Below are 26,551 nucleotides of genomic sequence, written 5' to 3' on the forward strand. Positions count from 1 at the left end.
TTCATTTAGCAGCATCATTTGTCACGCTTGTTTATTGCCCGGTTACGTGTTGGCCGCACTTAATGGTTGTTATTGTCGCCGTCCGGCTGGGAAAGCCGGATGCAAGACGGTGCAAGAAGCAGCGCATTGCCCAGGTCCGGGATGTGCGATTGAAGATGTATCGATTTAAAATCAGAGCGGCGTCCATTACCCCACCTCCGCCGAATCACCCGCACACTGAGAGTCAGCTCATAACTAAAACATAGCCCCAATTATGCCACAAGCTCCGATGCTGATTCATTGATGAGCTCCGCAGAAGCCAAAAACGAAATGAAAACGCGCCATAGCTAATGCCGCGTTGATTATGAATATTTTAGGGTTCCGAACAGCCGCTGCGATGATCATCCCGAGGGCGATGATGATGATGATGGTGATTGGGGTTCTGGTGCTGCTCGCCTATGCGGGCAATAAATTTATATGCCCGGCCCTGCCTGCCGGGCATATGAGAATTTACATTTTGGCAATTTCCAGCTGTCGAAGGCCCGTTTGGCCCTGGGAAATCTTCGGCGGGTCCGGGCTGCGAGACGCATCCGTGGCGGAGTGCATCGCGTAAATTCCGTTACGTCGCTGCCGACTCGTTTTGCCAGCAAATGCAATTTCCTAATTTCTCACTGGGGAAATGGCGCTAAGAACCTGGACCTGGACGGGCTCTGCTGACCACTCGAGCCGGGTCGCTCCGGCTGATTGGCTAGTCGGAGAAGGGGGGGGCTCCCCGGAGGTGATTCAGGAGGTGTTCGCTTCCAAATTAATGACCCGACGCCGCAGACGATGAGTAGCAGCAACAAAAACAGGGAGCACAGCCGGAAAAAAGAAGAGGAGCGGCCGCAGACAAAGGCGCATAAATGCATAAAGTGAAGTCGGAAAATTGCTGCAATTGGAGAGTCTCACTAGGGGAACCGCTCCACTTCCTCCAGCCCCTGCCCTCTGCCCCCTGCTTATGCAAAGCAAATTGGTTTATGCATGAGGCGGCGGACAGACGAGACCAAACCAAACCAAACGAATCGTAGCGAAAGGATGTACACTCTGAGAAAAATATCGTTAAATCAAGCACTGAGGAAGTCGAAAGTACGGAGGGTTTAAATTTTCGCGATCCAAGAACGTATAGTTCATGAGCGAAACATGAATTTAAGATCGAACGTTCTTGATCGAAGCACAAATGAACAAATGATGTTTTCAAGAACAAAAACTTCTTAATTTTAGAACTAATTTTATTTATATAGTTAGTTAACCTTTAGTTGAATATATTCTTAATTTTTTTTATGTACACAACAACGTGCGAATACGTTTTTGTATTGAGGTCCTTTGATCTACAAATTTAGAAATTTTTTTTCATTGTTTCGTTCTCAAAAGTTTAAGTTACATTTTTCCGCGTGTAAGGCGCTTCACACAGTAACGGCCAAAGCCGTAGCTGATATGATGGAAACACCGGCGGCGGGGAGGGGCAGGAAGGAGTCGAGGAAGGAGATACCACTTCCACCCATCACGGTTCGGGAGGTCCGGGCTAAGTAAATTGTTGGCTCAGCCCTTGATTAGCTTAGCCGGGTTCAAAAAGGGAGGTCAGTGTGGGGATGCCGGAGGAGCAGCCGGAGGAAGCTGTTGGCCGTAATGCATTTTGAAAACCGCACGAGCGGAATTTATGTATGTGCATCCGTTCCACCGAGGGGTTCTGCCAGAAGGGCATTGCATTAAAATTTCAATATGCAACTCCTGTTTTATGCCGCGTTAAAGCTAAGTGCTACGTTATCCCCGTACGGGGCGCAAAGTGGATGATGCGGTCTCTTTTGGGCCGAGGGTCTGGAGCTGCATTGCCATCTATAAATCGCAACCCCAGAAAAAATAAATGTTTTTAAAATGCTTATTAAACGGTCATGATACAGGCCACGCTCCAATGGATAATGACAGCCACATATCGTACTTTCCCTGCCCCAATCCTTTTCAGCTTCCATCTGTTGGGGGCAAAATCAATAAACGACCACAGCGAAAATGTCGAAGGCTTAGAAGCCAAATTGGATTCGAAGGGATCGAGGGATTGGGAAAACGAGTACCAATCCTGGTCCGGGTCTAAGTAAGCAAATAACAATAAAGGGCCGGAATAAAAGTAAAAGTGAAGCGCACATTGTTTTTGGGCCCGCCCGCCCATGGGGGATTAATATCTGCACGACCATCGATGATGACATGCGGAGGAAAAAGCCAGCAAGGCATAAAAGCAGGCCCCGTTAAATTTTATAGAAGGACTTGGCGGCAATCGCCCAGCGAAAGCGAAAGGGTGGACGCATAATCATCACTTTTAACGGCGCAAAGGACGAGCGAAAGGAGGTCCTGCGACCGTGCCGGTACGAAAATCTCGCGTATGACTTTTCAAATGAATGACAGCAATTAACGCAGTCAATGATGGCGCGGGCATTGTTTGCTCTCGCCGCGTCCTGCAGCTCCTGTTTGCCATTAAAGGCCGCCACCACTGTCAACAGGCCCTAACCCGATCCGCATGTTCGTCCACGGCTGCTCCATGTCTAGGCTTGCAGTCCCGTCCACCGCCGCCATGGTTATGACACATAAAAAGCAACTGGCCAGACCACCGACTGGGCCCAGTGTGTTCGAGGACAACAGAGGCGACTCCGTTATCAGCCGGTTGGCCCATGGATACCGGCTTTTGGCTGTTGGCTGTTGGCCGAAAGGCTCAGAGCTGAAAGCAAACAAATTGCGAAAGGGAGGCCGAGGGCCGAGGCCACTAAGTCGGTTATTTATATTACGTCGGCGGACCATCGCGGGGATAGGCGATGCGTTTGTCGAGCATATTTTAGACATTTTTATGTGCCCACCGAGGAGCTGGACGCGGACTGGACCTACGGAAGAGCCTGTAATTTCAGTGGAGTTCACTGATTCCTTTGAACACCCTGCAAAGGCAGGGGAAGGGTATAATGGGCCCAACGCCCTCTGCTGGACCCTCTTTGACCACTTTGCCACTCATTTTCACACGCTCCCTTCGCCGGAAACTAGCCCTTCGCTCGTCACCGTTGATGCCTACATGGTGACCCCGTCACCGGCCGAACGAGTTCCCGGTCGCAGCCCCCTTCTGCGGATCTGTCGCCCCGGGACTTTTGGCGTCTGTTGACCAAAACGCGTAACCAATTTTGGCCAACGCCTGCAACGTTCGATGTGTTGCAGGTTGCTGCCGTCGCGTTTCGCTGTTTGGCTGTTTTCCTGTCTCCCTGCTGCAGTGTCCAGCGGCAGTTAGTGCTGCACTTCATCATTACCCGGTCGTTATCGCTTTTTTGAATTTAAATAATGGTTGCTGGGAGTTGGGAGGCGGACGGTGGAGGCCGTGGCAAACTGATTTGAAATGTGCCCGACACTTACAGCGAATCGCAACCATGTCGATGGCACTAGTCCTCGTGGCTGCCGCCGCTTCGCCTGATTGTTAATGAGATGATGTTGTGGCCCAGAGACCCGAAAGTCCAGCTCGCACTTCTGCAGCCCCGTGGAGGGCAGGCCGGCCTAACCGCACTCGAAACGCTCTGGGGGTTTTTATCACACATACGACCCGTGTGTCGTCGCGGCCGTATGCATAATGTGCACCACCGCGCCCTTTCCGCGGCCTACTGCCCGGATGGCCACTCCCCGGTGGGAGTGCCATGAAAATGATCATTAAAGCACGCGAAAATGTTGCAGGCGAAATATGCTTTCGGTTTGCCTTTGAAATGTCATTTTCGGTTGCCGCCGGTTCCCAGTTTATATTGATGTGGGGCCGGATGGTCGGTAAATGTCCATATTGTTGCGGTGGGCTCCGCTGTTCTGTCATTTTATGCCTGAATTTTGCACAAGTTTCGGGCCAATAGCCGCAAAATAATGATGTTGAATCGCTTTATTTTGATACATATGTGCGGCAGCATCCTGCCGAAATGCACGGTCTAATCACAGTTCAGACAGCATCGCAGTCCCGCCCCAGTACTAAAATGAAGAAGTATTGCCCGGCTGCAGTTTTTCTGCAGTTTTCCCTCCACTGCTGCATCAGCAGAGCAAGAAATTCGGCAGAGAAAAGCGACTAGTTGAAGATGCCAAACACGCTTTTCCCCAGTCCCCACTTCGATTTCGTGTGGACACTCAAAGCTGTTAGTGAAGTGCCCGTTGACTGGACACAGGGAAAACCAAAGAGGAAAAACGGAAAAATGGCGAAGAATTCGCTGACTTCCAATCAGTTCGGCAGGCGGCGCATAAAGCGGCCGAATGGAAAGTGGGTGAGGTGGATGGGGATGGGGATGGGTATGGGTATGGGGATGGGGAAAGGCCCCTCAAACGCCAAATGTCCATCATCTGCAACGGCAATAAAACTGGCCAAAGGCAGGCCAAGGATTCACTGAGCAATGCAACGCATATAAAATATTTGCCGCAGAGCAGTGGGAAGTGGGGCCTCTGCAGATGGGTCATGGGTCAAAGATGAATGCCGAGAGCGGCGAAAATTATGCTGAGTGAAAAATGGCCCCCCTGTCAAAAAGGGCGGGGCAGTCGGGTTTTTCAGTTCAGGTGCAGATAGAACACGCGTAAAGGTGCGGATTATTGTTGCATACTTTCTGCGGCTGTGGCCTCGCCCCGTCCAGGGTGAGCCCTTGCCCAGCATTCTTTCTGCCTGCCTGTGGCTCACAAACATCCTAGCCTTCTCGTCCTTTTTCCCACACTTGGGTCGCATATCAAAATCTCATAAAACGAGGCATACACCCGCACAGGCGATTCGTCCCCCGGAACTTCCTTTTTTCAGTCCTTTCAGCCATACCCTTCCTTCCTTCGTTAATTGTGCAACGATTCTTTGATATTTGCCTTGCTGCGCTTGCAGTTTGACTCTTCGATTCCTTTCTGCCCTGCTTTTTTATGGCCACTTTGTGCTTTTTGGCCCGACCACCCACTCATGTGCCATTCTTTGCATGTAATTGTTTGAGGATTTCGAGCGGATTTATTGTTGCTCTCTGGCTGTGTTGTTTTAGCCCTTGAAACATTTGTGTACACGGCGCATTTGATGGGAATTTGATTTGTCAGTTGTTTAATTTATGACTGCGTGATTTCCAATCCCAGCCCACTTAATCAATAGGAGTAGTTCGCAACTCGCAACTCGCCCGGTTCCTCAGCTGCCAGTTGGCCCAGGACCAGGACCAGGACTCGTTTTATGCCTCGGCCAAATAAACTGTTAAAAATGCTGAGAACGCGCGATGTGAACCAGCCAAAGAGGAACTGGAAATGGATGTGCGAGTGCCAGTGCGAGTGAAAAAAGTGCAACAACTGACGCCAGAAACAATAAATGCCGCTGAGCACTACAACACAGCCACTGCCGCCGAGGAAAATACAAAATAGCAGAAGTGCCAAATGGCCAGCGGAAAATGGGGAAAAAGTCGCAAGTAGCCTGGCAAAACAACAGCGACGAGCCACTCGAAGGAGTGTGGGGAGCCAATGTTTATGCAGGACGAAAGCCCCCTCCCCCGGAACAGTTCTCGCAGCACATATGGCAGAAGCACAGATACAGCACTCGAAAATCGACGAAAATCCTTTTGCATGTTCTTCTGCAAGGGGGCAGCCCTCGGAACTCCAGCCGCCCTCTGTTTGAGCTCCACCCTCCCAGGATTCCATTTGCTGATGCAGCATCCTCCGCTGTGTGTCTTGACTCGGTTCGCTTTTATTGCGGCTATATCTGTAGATATTTTTGCAACACTTCATAAACCATAAAGGCAACACCAGACGGAAAATTTAATTTCAAGATCATAATTTTTGGGCTAGCGCTTTCTTCCCTTGAAGAGGAACAGCTGCGGATTGGTTGGCAGGGATGGAATCTTTAAGCGGATCTGTTTGCTAAATTTGAACTAGAATTGCAGATATTTGGAGCTTTAATCTTTATCTCTTTAATCTTTTTCTTCACCAATGCTCCTAGGCTAGCCAATCCAGATTGGTTTCAGCAAAGGGAGTGAATGTCCTTTGAAGTATTAAAGTCTGTCCTAGTTACATTGCTACTGATCATCAAGATCAGTTGACGACCACAGATCCAAACATGACTCCCCAGCATAATACACAATTGGCCGACTTTAAGGGAACTTTTTTTTAATGAAAAGCGAGTAATTGGAGTACTGAATGGATAAAAGTTTGACACCTGGGAAGCGGAAGTTCCAGGACCACTGAGGACTCCTACTACAGAAGTTAAAAATGGCTCCCCAAATAAAATAAATGATTGGTACGAGCCCAAAACCCTGCCCGGTGCTTTATGAACCGTCGATTCTGGACTAGGGCCACCTCAGCCCAGTTTATTGTCAGTTGCAGCAACCAGGTGGAATTTAATTAAGGCTAATCAAGGCGCAGCTTTCGGCCGGAAGCAGGAATGCGCTCCATTCAGCGCCACTTCCGGCTGCTCCCCTCTTCCGCTTGGACAAACGGATGCGCGAGTGACACGAGTGGCGAGCAAACATTTCATTAGAGCGACTTTCGAGCGCTCTTCTTTTCTTTTCTTGTCACTGAGCAGCTGCTAATGAGAATTTTTGGCCTGGCTTGCGAATCCTTTCAAGGCGGGCACTGCGGAAATGGCGTGAAAATTAATTAAATTTAGCGAGAGCAACAGCAGTAAAAAGGAAGTAGGAAGGTGAGCGGTGCAGAACGGAGCCACATCTGAAATTGGCGAACAAATGCCCGCCTAATGGTAGCTGATTTTGTTTGGGATGATTTTCGTTGCATGAATAACAGATGTCGGGTTCGCCAGAAATGGGGGAAAAAGCAGGGTCGCCAGGCTGTCTATCCGTCCGTCTTCGGGTGGTTCTGACGGTGCGGATGTCTCTCAGTCAAATATTAAAAAATATATAAATCATAAACAGATGACGCCGCTTTGCATTCAATTTTTTGGCGTTTTTGTGTCGGTGCTGTAGCTATTGCTACTTTGCGCATTATTTATTCATAATTTCTTTTATTGTGTTTTATTGTCGGGCCTTCCAGATCCGTCCGTTCATCACACGCACAACGAGGCGTATACGTCACGTGCAGGAGTCGAGACGAGGTCGAAGTTGAGGACGGGGATGCGGATGAGGATGAGTCGTCGTCGTGTTTTTTACGCCTGCCTAGCTCAGCGCAATCAGTTGACACTTCCTTTAGCATGTCGTCATTTATCTCACAATGGTCTGGTCTGGCCCTCTGCTTATTTTGCAAATTTGTATTTCTTGTACAACTGTCACTGGGACGGCGAGGTGGGGGAATCGGGACTCCGACTACGACTGCGACTGGGACTGACAGTAAAAAGTAACATCCATGTCTCGTTTGGCTTTGGCTTCTGATGCCGCTCCCGTCCTGGCCCTCCGTTCTGCTCAGTCTGTCCATCTCCATTCACAGTCATCACACATGGTTCTTCCGACTGGGACTCCTTCTCGCTTGGCTGGCCCACCAAAGCAGTTGTCATCAAAGTGAGAGGCGTCTGGGGCAGGAGTCGAGGTGGACTCGTCAGCTGTGCAATCATTGTCATTATCAAATGCGTCATGATTTCCTTCGGTGACGTCAGTCAGTCAGTCCACGGACTGTGATGACATCTATGGGGCTGTCCTGGAATGGTCGTGCTCGCGGAAAGCTTCCTCAAATTGAAGTCTTAGCTGCTCCTGTGCGATCTGCAGCTAATGCAGAACAAGTGGCAAGTTCCCAGTGAATCTTGGACGGGGAGAAAGTGAAACCAGCCAAGGGCTGCGAGGCGCACAGCTCTTCAGGATTAATTTTTCAACGCTCTGCGCAGGGGAGGAGGTCCTTGGAGGGGTGGGGCTGCATAAGGAGGGCATTTCACGGCTGTTAATCCATGTGTCGCAGGCGACATCGCAGCCCTGGGAATGAATTATGTGCGACATGTACGAAAAATTACGCGCAGAAATTGCAATGATGAAAAATGAAATTTATTGTGAGCTGCGTGGGGAGGGCTTAAGCTCCCTGCGGCAGCAGGCTGGGATCTGCACCCCTTTTAACACGCTTTTTAAATTTATAATGACGCAGGTCGCCCGGGATGCAGGAGGATGCAGGACACGGGAGTCGGCATTCAGCGCTGTCGAGTTGAGCAGCCTAATTTTCAGGGGCTTGTGCGAAAGTTTGTGCGCACTTCAGCGTGGAAAATGCAATAAATTAAGCAAAATACTTGAGTCACCTTGAGCCCCGGTTCCTGATCCTTGAATGGACGAGCGAGGCGGCGTGGAGGGTTGATGCTCGAGCGTCGTCCTTTGGGCGACATCTCGGCAGCCGTTGTCGAAAGTTTACTTCTGCCCTTTTCAGTTCCCTCTTTTTGTTTGACTGAGCGCGTGATTAAATGTAAAATTGGATTTTTATTATTTGTTTGCAAAATATCCTCGCTATTGTCCCCTGCCATCGCCTTTTTGCAAGTTTTCAAATTGCGTGGCAAATGGTGAAGTGGCAGGGTTAGGGGTTCGGAGAACAGCCGTTCTAGTGCGCATATTTTGGCAGAACCCTTATAATGCGATTTCGTAACCTTCCTGCGTCAGCTGGCGAGCATGCTGCTGGCATATATAATGACTGCACTTGACCGGGACAGGGTCGGTATATTAATTTTGGGAACAGATCATAACATTGCTGAAATAACTGAGCGCAGGTGTGTTCGGGGCTGAAGATGTGCTGGGAATTGAAATGAAACCAGTGAGCAACAGCAGGTCGTTCACTCACTCGGCCATTGTGTACCCACCAACTGCATAAACACTTGGCGCAATAACTAAAAACCCACGCTAATTGACACTAATTGCAAATACCCCATCACGCCCCAGCCAACGAGCAGACGATTATCACCGGGATGCAGGCAGCAAATGAATGGATACTGAAATCATTTGGTGCGAGTAATTGCAACAAAATCGAGAGGGGCACAGTCAATAGGGGCACCAGTGTACCAGTAATCGAAGCGCCCATTCAAATGCAGCTGGAAAAACTCTACTCGAAACGGCTGATCGATTGGAGCTGTGTGCAGCCCCAAAATTATGATTCAGCATCCGCTGATTGGCAATCGGTTGGCGGGCCTAGCAAAACATTTGAACGCCGTAATGCGAGGCGAGCAGTTTAGCAAGCCAAATATGATTAACTTTATTTGACCCACACTGCCCGAGGGGATCGATAGATCCCACCTGAGGAGAAGGTTCGGAGGAGGTGTGGCAATCAACAGCTCTGACTCAGACAAGAGCGTAATCAAATTTAGTCACATTTAAAGCACACTTGACACATTTTAAAATCAAATTTTATGGCCAACAAACGTCGCCAATAAAGCCAAGTCATCTCAAGCTGTGGCTTCGTTTCACAAATTTGCGCTGGGGGAGCGATGAAGGCAATCACAGCTCTGCCAGCCAGGCCAACAGCCTGTCGAATGTACTTAAATCCAATTGACAATTTGAAATTAAAATGCCAAAAGTACAACACACACGACCGCAATGCCGAAAAGAGCCGGCTGGGAACGGCAGGGGCGATGCACTAGCAGATGCAATCCGAGAAGCTGAGGAATAATTCATATTAAATGTATGCAGGCTCCTGCCGGATATTCCACTCTCTGGGAAGACCCGGGCAACGGAATCGTGGGTCCCAAGCGCTAATCAAGGACGGTTTTTTGCCAGTGTATAATGAAATGCAACGCTGCGCATTGCACACGCAGCACATCTGGGAGTGTGTTTATCTACGAGTGTGCGTGTTTGTCCCTGGCAGGAATAGAAATTGCAATGTCAGCAATTGGCAGCAGCAAAATCTAAATAAACATTGTCACAAAATGCAACCGAACCCTCCAGCCGGCACCAGAATCAGCATCAGTTGGAGCAGCGGGTTGTGCAAAAAGGGTTTTGTGGGGGCGGGGTCCACGTCCGCCCACCCGACTGTTGGGTTGTCAATAAAATTGCCAACAGCTACAAGACTGGAGGGTCTGTCCTGGGTGGCTGTGTGTGTCCTGCCAATAGGTAACTAGTTAGACAGCAGAACGCAAATGCAGTTTTGCATTTGTGCCATGTACGCGATACGGATACACGAGGAGATGGCGAGCGATACCCTCGCCGATGCGGACCCAGATACGGATACGGATACGTCCTGTTGCTCCTGCCTGGCCCTGGCACTTGGGACTTTTGTCATTTGCTTTATAAATAAATGCATTTTCATTTGATCGGAGAGGAGGGGGAGGACACGCCAGGCGAATCCCCTACCCCCAGTTTGCTTGATTTGTCAGCTTGACGCCCTTGATCCACCGCCCTTCCAATCGAGTCCTCCCCCAGCTCCTTCGCTGCACCCATTTGAATTTCCATTTTGTTTGCCTCGACAGTTTTTCCACTGCCCCGTCCCGCCCGGCCTGGTCTTTAATGCTCTCCGGTTCCATTGTCATCTTGGACATTAGTCGACACAACGCTCGTTTCATTGGATGTCGATACAATCCAATCCATTCACTGCACCGGAGTTCTCACGACGAGTGTCTGCAAATATCTGCAGGACATAATTTTAATAAACTTACATGGCATCAGCAGGCTGGCAGGTTGGCCGCTCGGGCGAGCGGAAGCGGAAGTGGGGCAGAGGCCAGAGTGGCCAGCCCTCGTCTGTCCCATGTCCACCAGGTTGATTAGAAAAGTTCTGTTATTACAACAGTTTTTCAATTGTTATGGTGCTGCACGGGAATTGGCTGAGGGGACTGGTACAAAGCGGTTGGTGTTGAAGCGAAACAATCAGTGAGAAGCGGCAGAAGGGAAATGGGATTACGAGATGACAACTCCAACGTTGAATAACAGAAGGGTCTTTAGAATAACTCATTTCTAATCATTTACGACAGCGCTTCATGTGGAAATTAAACTGAAACATCGCTCTGTAGCTCAACTTTTGCGACTGCCATTCGAGTTTTCCGCTTGGAGGACCGGCACTTAAGGGAGCGAGTACCTAGTAACGAGTACCCAGTGCCGAGTAACGAGTGCAATTTACCAGCTTGTTAATATTACCTTTTCCACTCGCTGCGCTGTAGCGTGCAATAATTTCCACTATTAAAATAAAAAGCGAAAACAAAACAAAATCGAGGCCGTGACGGGCGGAACAGGGCGGTTTGCGACTAAAGGGTTAAATCTGTCACCCCTTCGCCAGTTAACACGTGTTCGTTGTTGTTGCGACAAACCAGCAGCAATCACAACAGCAACATCAGCAACAACAGCAACACAAAAGGCATTAAAAGTCACCTTTCGGTGGAAGGACACTCCCCGAATTCGTCCTCGTCCTCGGCGCTGTCCTTTTCCAATTGTCATTCGCTTTTGTTTTATGGGACTGCAGTTACCCACTCCCGGCGACTGTTATTGTTGTTGTCAAACTAATTGTACGCAACAAAGAGCAGGGAATGAACATTTTTGTGTGTAAAACATTTGAAAAATCCTTGCAAGGGGCAATTGCACTTGGTGTATGTGTTTTGTCGCATTCAGGAAGGACTGCTAGGATATGGAAATGAATTCGAAATGAGCCAGCAGTGCCGTAGACGGCTAGTTGTTGCTGTGGATGTTCTGCACGCTCGGCAAATTAAGCCACATAAATAAAAATATATTTTTTATTGTTCGCAGGCCATCCCCTCCCCTCTGAGATTCCAGTCCATTCGCACTGCTCCTGGCACACTACGAAATTTAAATTAGAATTTACAGGGGCGCGAGGGGTCGAGCCAGCAAATGAAACGCTATAAATTATCGCATCCTTTTCGGTGGTTGCTCCTGCGTCCGGATCTACTTCTATTGCTGTTCCTGCTTCCCCTTGGCAGGTAAATTTAAATGCGATTTGTTACGGTTTTGGCTTTTGTCGAATTTCGTTGAAAGTCGCGTGTCCTTGCGGGGCTTGGGAATCCGTTCTTCGGTAATTTATTCTCAGGATACCAAAATATTGCGACAGGTTTTCTTAATTCGAATCTTATGGGAGAAAGCACTAGAGGATGTTCCGGTTTTAATTGGAAGCGGAGACAACTTGTGGGCGGAGGGGTTGTCAGCTTGTTAGCTAGGATTATCCACTTCAAGACGTACTGATAATTTGTTCACACTAGAAGGGACGTTCACAAAAATTTCATTTCGAAAAAACTCCTGCCAAGGTAATATTAAGGATCCACAGCTAATGACCCAAAATCCATTAACTTAGCTTAAGTCGTGGGGCAACAAAAGTCACCGCCTCCCTCTTTTCCCTCCTGGACACCGTGTGCCCATTTAAGCTAGATAATCAACGACTGAGAACCGTTGGCCGAAAAAAATGCTGAAACAACCAGTATTGTTAGTGACGAAGACCGAAGCTTGGAGTACACTTTTTTTAAAATTATATTATCTACATATAAAGAATGTGAGTATTCTATGGAGCAGGTTTGCCTAATTCCACTTTTCAGAACTATACGCCAAACCTAAATACCTAACCTAATATGTGTTACGTATTTTTGAAGCTTAACGATTACAGTTTAAAATCAAAAAGAAAACGAAAAGACCTTTTGAAAGGGTGTTACATAAACTGAGGTTATAAATTTTGCGAACAAATGACTCAAAAGTGAGACATCATCAACAAAATATAATAAAGAAGTTGAAGGAAAAGATTCTCCACGGAGATACATTAAAAGAGGGTCTTTGCTCAAACACGCCGCAAGTATAATAAAAACAAAAATTACAGTTAACAAAAAACGTAATTTGGGTAGACAATTTGCCTCCTTCCCTAGAAAAAAAAAAAATTCTGGACAATTGCCTCATTAGAAAATATTAGTGTTGGATTTCCTTTCGCATTAGATGTTAATAAAGTAGGCCGACGCTTTTATCTAACTCAACCACCATCTTTATGTAAAAATTCTAATGGTGATTCAACGAAATCTGTCGCATTTTCTCTAGTCTGCTGATAATTTTAGGAAATTATACGCCTTTGCCCCAAATAAATGTGATAATAGCATTACTTACTCTATGTTTTTTATAGTGAAACACACTTACCTGAAACGAAATAAAATAATATAATTAATTTGGTAAGTAATTACAAAATGTGCAGTACATTTATAAAAAGTTGTTTGTTGTTACTAATAAAATATGTTTGGAATTACATGTACTTGCTTTGGGTATTATAATATGAGTCAGATGCTTGCATTGCAGGTTATTTTGGAGGTAGTAGACAAATCGAAAAGGGACGGATGATTGGAAATTCAAAAGAACAAAAATGGTGACTTCATTGATTTTGATAATATACCTAATTTACTTAAGAGGTATTAGTTTTGACGAAAAAGAAATTTTATTTATTTACTTTTTTACTTATTTACATAGCATGCATGCCTAGAGTTAAAAACTAATGCAACAGGGATAGGCAGCCATAGCTACATAGGCTTTAGACTGGCTTAAATTGAACAAATTCGGTTTGCTATTTGGTGGTCATTTTAATTTAACTATGTTAACCAATTTTAAAGCAAATATGCCTCCAGGAGCAATTCTATTGGCGCGGTCCATCTACATCTACTAGCAATGACGACTCAGACCATTAAGGCCTTTAGTTCTAAATAACATCGTAAAGATGTGCCAAATTTATGTGTTATAGGTAAATAAGGTAAGGTATTATAGGTAATTTTAAAAATTTAATTTTGTGAATAAATAATTTTTCTGAATGTGCACATTTTATTTACTATATTGTAACGGAATTCTATATGGAGGACTATATCGTATCTTTAAAATTTATAGCTTGCTTTATTGTTTCATATTAGTCATGTTATGTCATAATAGACGCAGGACCAATGTTCTCGTCGTTCTAGTTACTTTTCGTAGTCCCTTCAAAATAAAGTCCTTACTTTTGAAAGAAAATGCAAATTTCATTGTTGGCCGACATATTTTGTTTGGAAACCTGAAAACACATCGCACTGGCCTCTCCCCTTTTTCCCTTCTGCCGAGCAAAAATGCTAATTAAAGTCAGAACGCAATGTTGCGGAAAAATGTTTTCGTCCCTGAAGAAGGAGGGCAGGGTGAGCTACAAGAATGGAAACTTAAAGGTCGCTATGGGCATCTCCCTCTCACCTAGCTTGTTGTGGGGTGCAGTGTTTTTGTTCTCGGCATCAAAATTTAAAGCAGAGTGTCACCCGAAAAAATTATACTCGATTTAATTTTCCAGTTCAGTTCTTGTCTGCACTCGGAATGGTCGTTTCCCGGGCCAGTCGTTCTGTTCTATCTCGTCTATCTCTTCTCGGACTCGGCATTCGGTGTCAAGTTTGACTGGCCCCGGTTCGGGGCTCTACGGGTTTTGGGTTTTGAGTTTGGGTTCCGGTTTCCGAGTTGGCGTTATGCATTGAAATTAATTAAATCACAGCAAGCGCAGCACTGCTGGTTGCTCCGCCTCCAATTATACGAGGATGGTGTCCTTTCTCTGGCCCGGACTGTTATCACGGATCCCAACCGAACTCCGAAGCAACGGGAAGAACGGAATCTAAGCCCTTTAATTAGTTGGCCCCGATACCCGATGCAATACGCAGCAGACCAGCCGAGCGGCCAGTAATTTGCAATCATTGACTTATGGGCCATGGAATGCCGGCTTAAAGAGCCCTGCCTTGAAATTTAGTCGGAGTGCTGAAACTAAAAACCCACAACCAGCTGAGCTGCTCTGCAATTCCATGGAGCTGCCCAGGCCGGCTGGAAATGCACACAAATTTGTGACATGAAAATCATTTAAAATGCAGAAAATATATTGAAAATTCAGTCAGGCACTTTGGAGTCTACACTAAACAAACTAAACAATGTCCTGCCCCGACAAAGGGAGTGCGGGGCCTGGTGCCACGGAGGGAAAAGTTGTCGTATCTATAGAAATTATGCAGGCAAATTTATTATGGCACAGAATTTAAATGAGTTGAAATCGTTGTCATTGTTTTATTTATACAAAATGGGCACTTTGTTGTTGTCGCTCTCGTTGTTGCTGCAATAATGAAAGTTACTCAATCGGAATATTTCAACTTATGTGCTTAACAATCTCGAAACAGCCACACACCCGCACGCAAGGACAATGAAAAGTGAGCATTTGACAATGCAGCCCTCCCCGACCCTCGATTGCAGTCCTGTAGCTGTGTACCCATGGGAATCGCCAATTTATTTGTCACTCTCACTCGACCCTGGGGCATTCCCCCTCCCCAATCTATCCCATGTCCTGTCCTGTCTCCCAGTCCATCAGTCTCCCAGTCCATTAGTCCGGAGTTGGCATCCTTTGTTGACTTCATTCAGTTTTGCGGTACATTTGATTTGTATTTCGCTCTGCTTCCCTCGCTTTGTTTCTTCATTGGCATTTTGTGCTTTCCTGATTTCCCCAGCAGACATCGAGAGCCAAAATCGAATCCGGTCGTCCCCGGGCCCATATCCCTTACTTTCCCCCTTTGAATTGTCATCATTATAACGTCATTGGAATGTGTGAAGGACGTGCGAAAGGGGTAATGAGGGGCGAAGAAATCGGGTTAAGCATTACATCAATTGGTCACTGATGGGTTGGCAGCCACGTCCTTCTCCCTGCCCCGAGTCCTGGCGAGACTGGTCTGCAGATGACTGGGGGAAATCAGGGAAGCCGGAGGATGCTAATGCGTGGAAAGAGAAAGCGGACTGGGCGAGGGAAATCTCGGAGACTGCACACTTCAGGCTTAATTTCCACACAAGTCGCACGCAAAGACAATCGAAAGTGTCGCCCGAGAACTCTATTAAAAATCTTTTAGAGCTCTTAAGTACGAAGAAGATGATGAAGAGGAGCCTGCAGAAAGGCGACAGTCGGCAGACAGACAATGCCCCTGACTGGAGGACCTCCAGCGCCAGGAGCCAGGAGCCAGGAGCGCCAGGAGCGGCAGCCGGGGAAACAACTCGGAACACGGAACACTGCTGTGGATGAAGATATTTATTTTAGGGATAAAAGGAATTCAGTAGGGCTTAAAAGTGCGGATGAGTGCCACTTCACGAGCAGCGAAGGAGCGCCCAAGGAGACAGGCAAGACGAGCAGGACACACACGAGCGACAATGACGAGGACAGGACTCCACAATGGGTTCGGGAGCGGAGGGGCAAGCGGGTTCGGGGCAAGGGCGCGCGAAAAGTGCTCAAGAAAACACCGAAGAGTTGAAAATGACGTTAAAGTAAACAAGATGAAAATTAAAAGCACCGAGGACAACAGAGGAAAAGCCGGAAAACAAAGCGGGCCGCGCAGGAGGAACGGAGGGCAGAGGGCAGAGGCTCGCGGCCTGGTGTCGGGATTTGATTTAAAAATGGAGTGGCATTTAAATAAAAATCTTGTTGCATATTTACGGGCGCACAGCCGACGAGGAGTGGAGGGGGTAGGGCCGAAAGCAATTTGAGTGCAGCTTAATTGTCACTACCAACGGTTGGACGGCCCTTTCGGACCCGTCGGCTTTTGACCCCCTCCAGCGGCACTTTCTTTTATTTTCAGCGCCCGTTTTGCTCGGCTTTTGTGTGCTCTCTTTGAATAATTTAAAAGTGCCAAAAAGTATGCAAATGTTTTCGCGATTCGCTCCCTGCTCCCGACCCCAGACCCCCGGCAGTTGACCCGCTCCAAAAAGAACCCAGGTCCAACACCTGTTTCAGGGGAAAGTCCTCCCTTTGCAGTAATTTTTGTATGATCCATGAGGGGTCCGTCCCGCTTAGAATGCTGTGCTAATCACAGAGGGTTCCAGAGTGGCTCCCTAAAAATAAAGTTTAGGTAGTCCCCCTCTTCAGCTGAACGAGTTCATTGCATTGGACTGCAATCTGGACACGGAATCAGCCTACGCCCAGATCCGGCACAAGCTCCATATCAGCAATTTTCAGCTTGCCCCACATGCAACATGCCAAACTTGGATATTATTATAATTTGAGCTCTTTTCCAGGCTCTTCCGAGGCCGAGCGTCCTTCAATCAGACACGAAGAACGGGGCCCGTTCCCCGGACCATTCGCCATGACATATTTGAATGCAAATTTATGCAAAACGTGTCAATGTGCTAACAACAAAAGCAAACGAGTGCCGCACTAACGTGTGACTAAAGCTGAAAAAGTGCAAGAAAATCATCGCAGTATAATCCGAACCCACATCAGGGCTGGATGACTGACTGACTGACTGGGTGACTGACTGGATGACTGACGTACGTGGCAAGTCAACAAGGGGCGAGGCTATATGCCAGTGGGTCCCTGGCGCTTCTTCTGCTCGTGCCTGATTGACGTGACCAGCGCTCGCTGCGCTCTCTAATCCGTTAATAGAAACATTAACGAGGCATTTTCCGAAAATTATTTCGGGCACGCGATACGACCTGCCCTGCCCTGCCAACCCCACCCAACCCAATCCATCCCACTCCACTCCACTCCATCCCATCGCATCCCAGCTCATCCTGTTCAGCCGGGCTCGGGGAAGTCAAGTCGAGCCGCTCTTCAGGCCGTCAGTCAAGTTCAAAGTGCAGTAGCTGGCACAGTGCCTGCTGCAAGTCTGCCACCGCTCAGCGCAGGTCGGAAAACGGAGAAGCCTTTTCGCCTCGCTTTAATTTCCCGTCGATCGTTAACCCTTCGGGTGCGTGCTAGTGTTGGTGCGAGTGGTAGTGTTGGTGCGAGTGGGTCCTGGAAGGGGGTCTTGAATTCGAGCTCGGGGTGGACGCCCGCTCCTTCGGAACTGTGGCAATCAGTGCACGTCATGGACTGGTGGTTGCTTCCAGTTCAAGCAGCCCGAAATAATTGCATTGTAATGTGCAAAGTGTCTGCCACCCAGAGGCCACCCCATGCCCCATGCCCCATGCCCCATCCCCGCCCCACCCCTGCCTGCAGTGTTTGCATGTCGAGCTGTTGTAATTTTTGCACGTTCATCTATGCCAGTGTGTTGTGTTTGCTGGCTGTGCGCACACTTGCTGGCAGCCACTGTGTCTGAGCAGTGTGCCCGTCTATGTGTCGGTAATTTCCAATCTCACTTTGCAATCGTTTTACAACATTTTGCTTTTATTTTATGCCAAAAGCGCTGCTAGCAACTTTTTGATAGCCCCCTCCGCTTCTTTTATGGCCCCCCGCTCCGCTCGCATTTTATTGCAGTTTACTATTTATGTGTCTGCTGCAATTATAACGGAAACTAGTTGAGTGCCACAGTGGGACCGTTCGCCCAGGAAGCCCCGCTCAAGTGTACGTCCGAGAACGCGACAGCAGCCACTGTGCTGGGTCTTTCTGGCCATCGCCTTCAAGCATGGCAGAGCAACTTACTGCTAATTAGTTTTAGATCGATGACCAGCGACGTGCGGAATTTTTAGAGCCACGTTCGTGACGGAGAGGCGGACAGTAAGGTCCTTAAGCTAGACAGCAAACGGTTCCCCAGTCACAGAAGCCTATAATAAGTAACCGTAGAATCTAAAGATTTCGAACAAATTATTTCAGGGTCTAAGGTAAAATCCTTAAAAGGAAGCATAGCTGAGTAAATGGAAACCCTATCTACTAATGATATCGACTGAGGATCGATTTTTATATTTCTATGTTTTTGGTTTTGAAACAGTCAGGTTGTAGGTACATTAAGATACATCCAAGACGTTTTAAAATATGTCAGATTCTTCGTATTCTAGTAAAGAGAGTGCATGAGTTGTCGTTCATATATTGATAATTCTATTCTAATATAATATTCTAAGTTGTTCGATCTATCAAAAATATGTTCGTGAAAATACTTTCTAAATTTATATCAAGTTTGGGAAGGATCTTTTCGAACTTGCACCCATTTCGTTAGCCTTTCAAGCTTTGAATACATATACGGATCGGAGAACATTTATGTTCTATAAATTTAGGAGATGGACGAATCGAAAAGTCGCAGAGTCCTGACGAACAACCAATTCCAGGCCCCCAGCGGGCTCTGTGCCGCTTTTATGGTCGTGTCGTGGCATTTGGGCGCGCCTTTGGTTCGCTGCGCCGTACCACTAAAATGTAATAAAATAAAGTGTCGGGGATTTTCGGTTTCCGCTTGGATTCCCTGATTGCAGGAGAGACAGGTATCCGTAGCCCCACCCCTGCCAGAAAGGCGTAGCGCCCGCAGGCCCGTCAATGGTGTGAAGTATGCAAAAAAGGAAGCCAAAGCGAGCTAGCAAAAATCGATTGGACAAAAAATGTGGCCAGAATCAGGATTGCTTTGCGTGTGGTTCCGAGAACGGCATGGACTGGGCCGCAATCCCAGCTGGTGCGAGCTGGTGTACAGTATCTGCTCGTCCTTTCCCCTGAGCGGGTCCTGCTCACTTGTGTTTTATAGATTTGCTTTTATTGTGCGGTATTTATTGCGGTATTCGCCGGCAGACTTTTTCTGCGCCCATTTCTTGTTGCCCGAAATCGCGGCAAAATTCAAGCCGAGTGCCTGGCAATGGACGTGGATGGCGATGGCTGAATTATTTTCGGGGCAGGGGTCCGGGCCATAAGCCGCTTAAATTGGTTGGCCTTTTTCTGGGCCAATTTTTCTGTTTCGTTTTCATTTTTGTGCCGAGTTTTGGATTTCGTCGGCTGTAAAAGTTTTGCCGCGCTGGTTATAAAAATTGTTAATTAAGTTAAGTTTGAAATGTTGTTTTACGGCTCTGTTGCGCCCCTTTTTATGGGTGTGGCTTGTTTGGTAATGAAGGCAATGAAACGGGTGTGCGGTTTAATTTAATTCTCGGCCGGATTTGGTTGTAGAGCCCCCAGCCACTGTTTTGCCAATCGAATTTGGGTTATATGTTGATCGCCTTTCGTTCGAATGGCTAGGAAAGAAAAGCAAACGGGTAAAGCTGCTCCCTGAGTCGCTGGAATTTTCCACACACATCGCACAAAGACGATCCCCGTGTTAGTTTTGGCAACATCATTAGGGACTTCCCCGCCCCCAGTTGGGGCTCTGAGCACCTGCCGAGTGTGTTTACCTGAGCTCGCTGCCTGTTTTTGTTTGCTTGTTTATCCCGCCATCGCAGGCGCAAATCCTGCAAATGGCGCATTGTGTTGCTTATCTGCCGGAGAAAGCAGAGAAAGCAGTGAAAGCACAGAAAGCATAGAGGCGGAGGCAACGCACCGCGAAGAAGTGCTTACATTTGCGCAAATGCAGCACAACAAACACAGGCAAACAAGGACAAACACTGGGAGTTGAGGAAGACGTTGGCTCTGTTATTTAAATAAATCGTTGCATACTTTGTGGCACGCCTTGTGTGGCGGTGGGCGTTTGGCGATGGGCGTGGCCCGGGAGGGCGAGGGGCAGAGCGGGGTGGCAGTGGAGTGGATACGGAGTGAAACTTTAAATCTCATTTGAATTATTATGGCGGAAAAAACCGCTCGACAGTTGCGATGTTCGCTCTTTGTCTGCATTCTCTTGCATACTTTATGGCGTTTTAAGTGCTGCGACGATTTTGCAAATGCTGCAGAATGTGTAGTTGTTGCCACGGGCCTGTCGCTTGTTGCCTGTCAGGCGTAATGCGCCCAGTTAAATGAAACTATGCAACACTCCGCATTACTTTCTGCTCCTGACCCAATTTCGCCCGCCGGATAGCGGATGAGTAATTAAACAAGCGACTGACATCCGGCCAAAGGCCGATCATTCCGAATATGAGAGGCATCGGGCTTTCGTTTCACCAGTCGAGCGGTAAGCCGAGCTTGAAACGCTCTAATTTGCACCAGGGAGTGCTGGTCGGAATTTCGAGGGCCTCATTGAAAACAAACACCCCGGGGATCCCACTACAGGTTAATCAAAATGATACGACTGTAAAATTATTAAAAATATTTCAAGAGGCCTGGGGAGCGAAAGTGAAAGCCCTCCGAAGCTCCTCGATGTAATATCAGCGGTTTGCAGTCACTTGATTCCGTTCTCGTCATAATTTATAAAATCGTGGTTGACTTCCATAGATTTCCACACGCCATTAGCTGCTCGTGCTATTTCGCGCTATTCCAGAACCTCAAAGCGGTTTCGGGCAACTAACCGACCACTTTAAGCTCCCAGAAACCGCAGCTTCCGCCACCTCCAGCCGCCTCCCCCCAAGGAGATTCAAGTCAGGATGCCACTTGATCATTAACAGTGAATGTGGACCGCCGAGTGGGGTGAGAAGGGACGCCAAGCACGGGAGCTGCACTATTTAACAGCTTCGAGCAATTGCAAACGTAAATCAAACGCCACATTTTGCTGTGGCACCATCGCGGCTCCGCCATTCACTCCATGCTTATTTTATTTGTAATTTTTAAAAGCGTTAAACTTGGGTGGGTTGCCCAGGCAGAGAGACATGCTACACTGACAAAAAACTAACCCATTTTAAATAGCAATCGTCAACTATATACAATTTTAGCTATCTATAGGTATGCTTTGAGTATAGTCATCTTTCTAAAAGGACTTAGGTTTGAAAAAAACAGTTATTTTCTGACTGAAAAATACAAGTTTCCCGTAACTTTTATTTATCGACTTTTAAATAAACGTCTAAAGTAAATAAGCTGTAAGTAAAAATAACTGTTATTCGAACGCTTTTACTGAAATGATCAAAAATGTTTACGTCTAATAAACTGTTGGAATTCGGTTGGTTCCTTTTGTTCTAAAGAATTCGCGGATTCATACTTGGGGAATTAAACTTTCAAATATATCGTTACATACTTTTATACACCTGATTATATGTGGGGCACCAACCTTAAATTGTCATTTCGATGTTTTTTTTAATTCTTTAATTAGACATTTGTCATGCGACAAGTACAGAGTTAACCATCATCCAACGTTAGACGTCGGCTTTTACAAGAAATTGCTACGTTACATATGAATCCCAGTCTCTTTTGATTTCATAAAATCATAAAATAATGTAGTTTACGTCCGAAGTCTATCGGCCATCCTCTAAAACGAGTATATGTCTGTATAGTAAAGATGCGTGGTCGAAGATTCACTCACGGCATGGCAGAGTCCTCCGCACCGTGTCACGCCCACATCCCTGGCGGTCGAAGAAGGGGGATAGAGGTCTCCATTGGCATGCAGTGCAGTGCAGCTGGCACTCCTGGCTAGGAAGAGCAGGGAGCTGCCAACTGTTGGATGGTGCTCCTGCACAAGCTCACACAATTTTGATTTATTATTTTGATTCCTGTTACTTTACTACCTGCCAGGATGCAGCAAGGAACTGCCCCTGCGCCTCCCCCAGCCACATCATTGTATCCAGAGCTCGGTAGTCGTCGAAGCTGTTCTTTATTTTTATTCACACGGTTTCTGGTTTTATTGCTCCAATTACTTCATGTACTACTCGTTTTCCCGCCCTCCCCTCTTGCCGGTCGATGGGTGGCACTCGAGAAGATTTAATATTTTCCTCTTCTGCTTTCTTTTTACTGTTTTAATTTATCGCGTTTGCAGCGCTTTCGAAGGATTCTCTGGGGCAAAGGAGTACAAATCAAGCCCGATAAGAAATTCGTTTCAAAATTTTCCTTATCGATCAGTTACACTGATGTAAGGAGTTAAGTTTGGTTGAGCCATGGAATGCAGTTAATCCCATTTGAGAAGGGCATTTTTAGCGAAAACCATCCTTCACAGCTCTTTCAGCAACTTGAAGGGGCACAGCCAGCAACAACTTGATACCAATTAAGCACTCACAATCATATGCTGAAAGGTTGGAGCTCTCCATTCCGCAATTCCTCCCTGCGCAAAGCCATTTGGCGCTGGGTTTTCCCTCTCGACACCTGTTCCTGCTGCGGCTCCTCCCGCCGAGATGCAGTATGCAAACGCTTAACTGCACATAAAATATACAAAACTAACTTAGTTCGCGTATATCGCAGGGCATAACTCAGAGCCACCCGGCTCCACCTTGTTTCCCAGCGAACCCTTGCAGCGTGTGCCACTTGCCATTTGTAACCGACTGCACAAAAACAAAACCAGTGACAATAAAGGGCGAAAGGAGCCCCTAACGAGCTTCACTGGAGCTTCGCTGGAGCAGAGATTGCCCTGAATCTGGGCATTGGCTTTTCGCCGGGGTCACCTGAAACTTGCGACCGGCGGAAGATCTTTAACTCGAATGGGGATTGAATAATTCCACTCTCGCCGAGATCCTGCCGGATTTGATCTGCGCAGTTCGCGCCGTGGACACCGCTTAGATGCTCTAAGCATTACCATATCAAAGATATGTATTTTTAAATCCCCACTCGCATCGCACTCCGCTAATGGCAACTGCTGAGTGGATGCAACAAAGCGAGTGCACTCTGCGGGGCGTGTAGTGGGGCAAAGGGCTTCGACTGGGCTGGGTTATGTATAAATTCATAAAGGGAGCCACAGGAATGGGGGCGAGGAGGGGAATGGCGTCGAGAACCACTGCGACTGCGACTGCCACTGCGACTGCGGCAACATGTTGTAATTGCGTATTTTATAGATATGCGCGGTCCTTGCGAGAGAAGGAAGGAGTGGGCGGCTGTTGTATCTGCCATTCGCTCTGTTTGCTTTTGTTTGGTGCGGAAATGGCAGCCGGTGTGCAGCGGAATATAGCAGTAAGAGCAACAACATCACGCATACGCCATGTTGCGCCATTTGAAGTTGTTGGCGTATACGTAATTTTTATTTTACAAGCAAACAAAACGAAAAAATAGAGAAAACAGAAAACATTCAGCGCTGAAAAATGCATTCAGAGCCACGGCAATAACAAAAATGGCACACAGAGCACAGAGAAATTTTAATTGCTCAAAAAGCGTCGACAAGGGTCGTGGGGGAGCACATGTGCATGTTGGCTGGGGGACAGCCAAACTAAATTTGGGTCCGTTATGGGAAACGTTCCTTTTTATGACTCTTAATTCAATCAAAGCTGAATGAAATTAGGAAAGGAAAACATCAATTATTGTTTTCGTATGCCGTTTGTTCTGACAGATTTGGGATTGGGGTGAAGGATCAACGCTGGAACCCACCATTTACTCGGTACTTATGAAGTTTTAACCCTTACTTTTAGTATTGAAGCCATCTCTTGTGTGTTTATACTTGTGCGCATTTGTAAGCGCCTATTTGTGTGCAGGTGAAAGTGAAAGGCCGCTCCAAAGAAACAAAAAGAAATTCACAGAAAGTCCCACGCAAATGCGCACTTAGCGAGCCCTGCCCTTTCCATATCCTGTTTGGAATGCTGCTCCGTGTGTGTGCATTATCAGCCATGTGTGAAAATCAGGACATGCGCGTGAGAGGAAGGGCTTTGTTTGGGCCACGTTAGAAACTAATGACGATAATACAGACTCGTCGCGCTGCTTTCCCTTATTTTTAATGCGATATTCATCACCGGGTACTCCAGGGTTGACATTCAATGTGCAGCGGCATTTGAGTGTGAATGTTTGGATAAGCATTCTGAGTTTGTTCTGTATCGTATTCAGTTTGGGCGGCTACATTTTCGCACTTACTCGATGTTTACGTAGTCGTCTTACACAGGAACTTCAAGTTGAATTGATACAAATCTACGATGCACAGATTGGGTATTTCATTGTTTTTGGCAGTCGCAACGACGTGCCGACCATCCGTTTCCCTGGAGGACGGGTGGAACGAGCTCTCCTGCCCGTTGATCCAGGAAGCTCGCCTGGAGTTGCTCTGCGGGGGAGTCTACACCGCCGATCTCTTCTTGAAATACAAGGATGCTCTGACTACTGTTGATGCACCCTACAAGGTCTTCTACCATCTCCAGAACGGGTTCTACTTTCTGTTGGTTAGCTTCAACGAGTCTCCAGTACAGAGCTGTGAAAGCACGATCCAGCTGAACGATGGCTTGGACTTCTTTTGCGGGGACGGTGAATCGCCTTTGAGACTGCCGGACTCCCAGGTATTTTGCCACAGGAACATAATGAGCTACGTGGACGACTTGATATACGAGTGCACAAAGCCACGAATTACGCATTTTTTAGGTGCGGAATGGGAGGGAGCAGCTGCGGTCCACTATGCTGCCAAGTCCAAAAAACATAAGCTGGGTTCTGCTGCCGGAATGCCTGGCTTAGAAGCTTTGCTGCCCTGTCTGGCATGCGTCTTGCTTCAAAAGTGAGGTTGCTGTCAACTGATATATTCGAAACTCTAGTAAACTCAGTCTGGTCAAAATGCGTTTCTGCTCCATGTTCGTGCTGCTCTACATAGTGCGTAAGCTGGAGGAGGCCAAGAGTGGACGCGACCTCAAGGAAAGGCTGGCGATGGGAGGATCCTCAACCCGACTCATACAGACGACTATTTCCAAAGGACGGAAGAATAAAGAGCTCTTCCGAACCTTGCTCAAAATTATTCCCAAGTGATTTTCCCCTTTTCTTCTGTCAGTCAATAAAATATAAGAGAAACTTTTCACTGCGTATGCGATTTGCGACCCCGACTTTAACCCCACAGAGCTAATGACTTTGCTTAAAGTCTCTACCCCGCAAGTTTTGAGTTTTGCGGGTCCAGTACAGGCCAATATGGCGGCAGTCCATATAAGCACATAAATTACGCCAACGCCAATGACAATGACGACAATGAAATGTGATGCCCCCTCCTGGGTGCCTGAAAATGGCAGTTAGCCGTGCCTGTGTGTGCGGCTGTCCATGCCTGCATTTGGCTGCCATTGTTGGGATGTCTAAAATTTCATGCCACAACAGCAATGTCCAACTACAATGGACTCTGCTGAACTGCTAGCCAGAGGTCGCCGCCCATTTTGTTTATCCGAGTAAAATAAGCAGCTTCGAGATAATGCATGCAATCACGGGGCAAACGAGCCGCAGACGAGGAGCGAGGTGGCGGCGGACTGGGCGACAGGATAGTTAATCCACAGCCGCAATCTGTGTCGCCCACCACTGATCGACGGTATAACTATTCGGAACCATTTTATTGACATAGTAAAATACCAAAATATCGCGATAGCAGAAAGGGGATCGTGGTCACAAGGAGGGGCACAACCGCGGGGCATTGCAAGCGATGTCCTGCCCCATCCGTCCTCCTGATGTTGTCCTTCATGTAGGCGATGGCCACCGAGATGGGCGGCGATCCCTCCTCGCTCGGCTTCTTCGAGCACGCATCGTACAGGTGTGTGGTATAGTGGAACGGGAAGTTGATGCAGTGCAGCCGGGCGGCCTCCGTATTCGGCTCGATAAAGTTGCGCCCGTCGCAGTAGAACTTGCCGCTGTTCATGACCACCGTGTAGCAGTTGAAGAGCTGGGAGTCGTAGAAGGAGATGAGCAGGTAGGACGGGTCGTGGGTGTCGGACCGCTTCCAGATGGCGTACGGCGTCCCGATGGCCGGGATGCGGTCCTTGTACTGCAGCCGCATCTCCTCAACGTAGGTGCCGTGGCAGACGAACTGCAGGATGTAGCCCTCGAGGAAGGTGCAGTTCTCGTCCTTGCATAGGGCCGGGGCGGGTGCGAGGATGAGCAGGAGCACTAGGAGGAGCACTGGCTGGAACACAGGGAGCGGCGAGTGGGGCTGGAGCTGGAGTTTTGGCGAAGGCGGAGTCGGAGTCGGTGGCCTGCGGGGCGGCCGCAGGGCATGCCGAGGATGCTGGGGATGCTGGGTTTGCTGAGGATGATGGAGCGGCGGACAGTCGATCCACTTGTTATTCAGACTTCGTGCGCTTGAGAGGCGCACTGGCATTGCTTATAAGCAAATGATTCTTTGATCATTTTCGAAAAATTTGATGGGAAT

General features: G+C 47.7%; 3 protein-coding genes across 8 annotated transcripts in view; 1 reads left to right on the forward strand and 2 right to left on the reverse strand.

Annotated features, from left to right (window-relative positions):
- Ten-m (teneurin transmembrane protein Ten-m) overlaps window positions 1-26,551 on the reverse strand; it is a 346,722-nt gene that overhangs the window by 192,168 nt on the left and 128,003 nt on the right. The window lies entirely within an intron of this gene.
- Window positions 24,246-25,218, forward strand: LOC108007443 (uncharacterized). The gene has a single exon (XM_017071104.4). It carries the CDS (start codon window positions 24,366-24,368, stop codon window positions 24,933-24,935), a length of 570 nt encoding a protein of 189 aa, XP_016926593.3. The 5' UTR covers window positions 24,246-24,365; the 3' UTR covers window positions 24,936-25,218.
- LOC108007441 (uncharacterized) lies at window positions 25,727-26,515 on the reverse strand. The gene has a single exon (XM_017071102.4). It carries the CDS (start codon window positions 26,498-26,500, stop codon window positions 25,739-25,741), a length of 762 nt encoding a protein of 253 aa, XP_016926591.1. The 5' UTR covers window positions 26,501-26,515; the 3' UTR covers window positions 25,727-25,738.

The sequence above is a fragment of the Drosophila suzukii genome, chromosome 3 (genome assembly GCF_043229965.1).
Source record: "Drosophila suzukii chromosome 3, CBGP_Dsuzu_IsoJpt1.0, whole genome shotgun sequence".
Lineage (NCBI taxonomy): Eukaryota > Metazoa > Arthropoda > Insecta > Diptera > Drosophilidae > Drosophila > Drosophila suzukii.

What these genes read in the sequence shown, in the direction of transcription:
- LOC108007443 (XM_017071104.4), top strand. Translation starts at nt 24,366, where the DNA reads ATGCACAGATTGGGTATTTCATTGTTTTTGGCAGTCGCAACGACGTGC.
- LOC108007441 (XM_017071102.4), bottom strand. Translation starts at nt 26,500, where the DNA reads ATGCCAGTGCGCCTCTCAAGCGCACGAAGTCTGAATAACAAGTGGATC.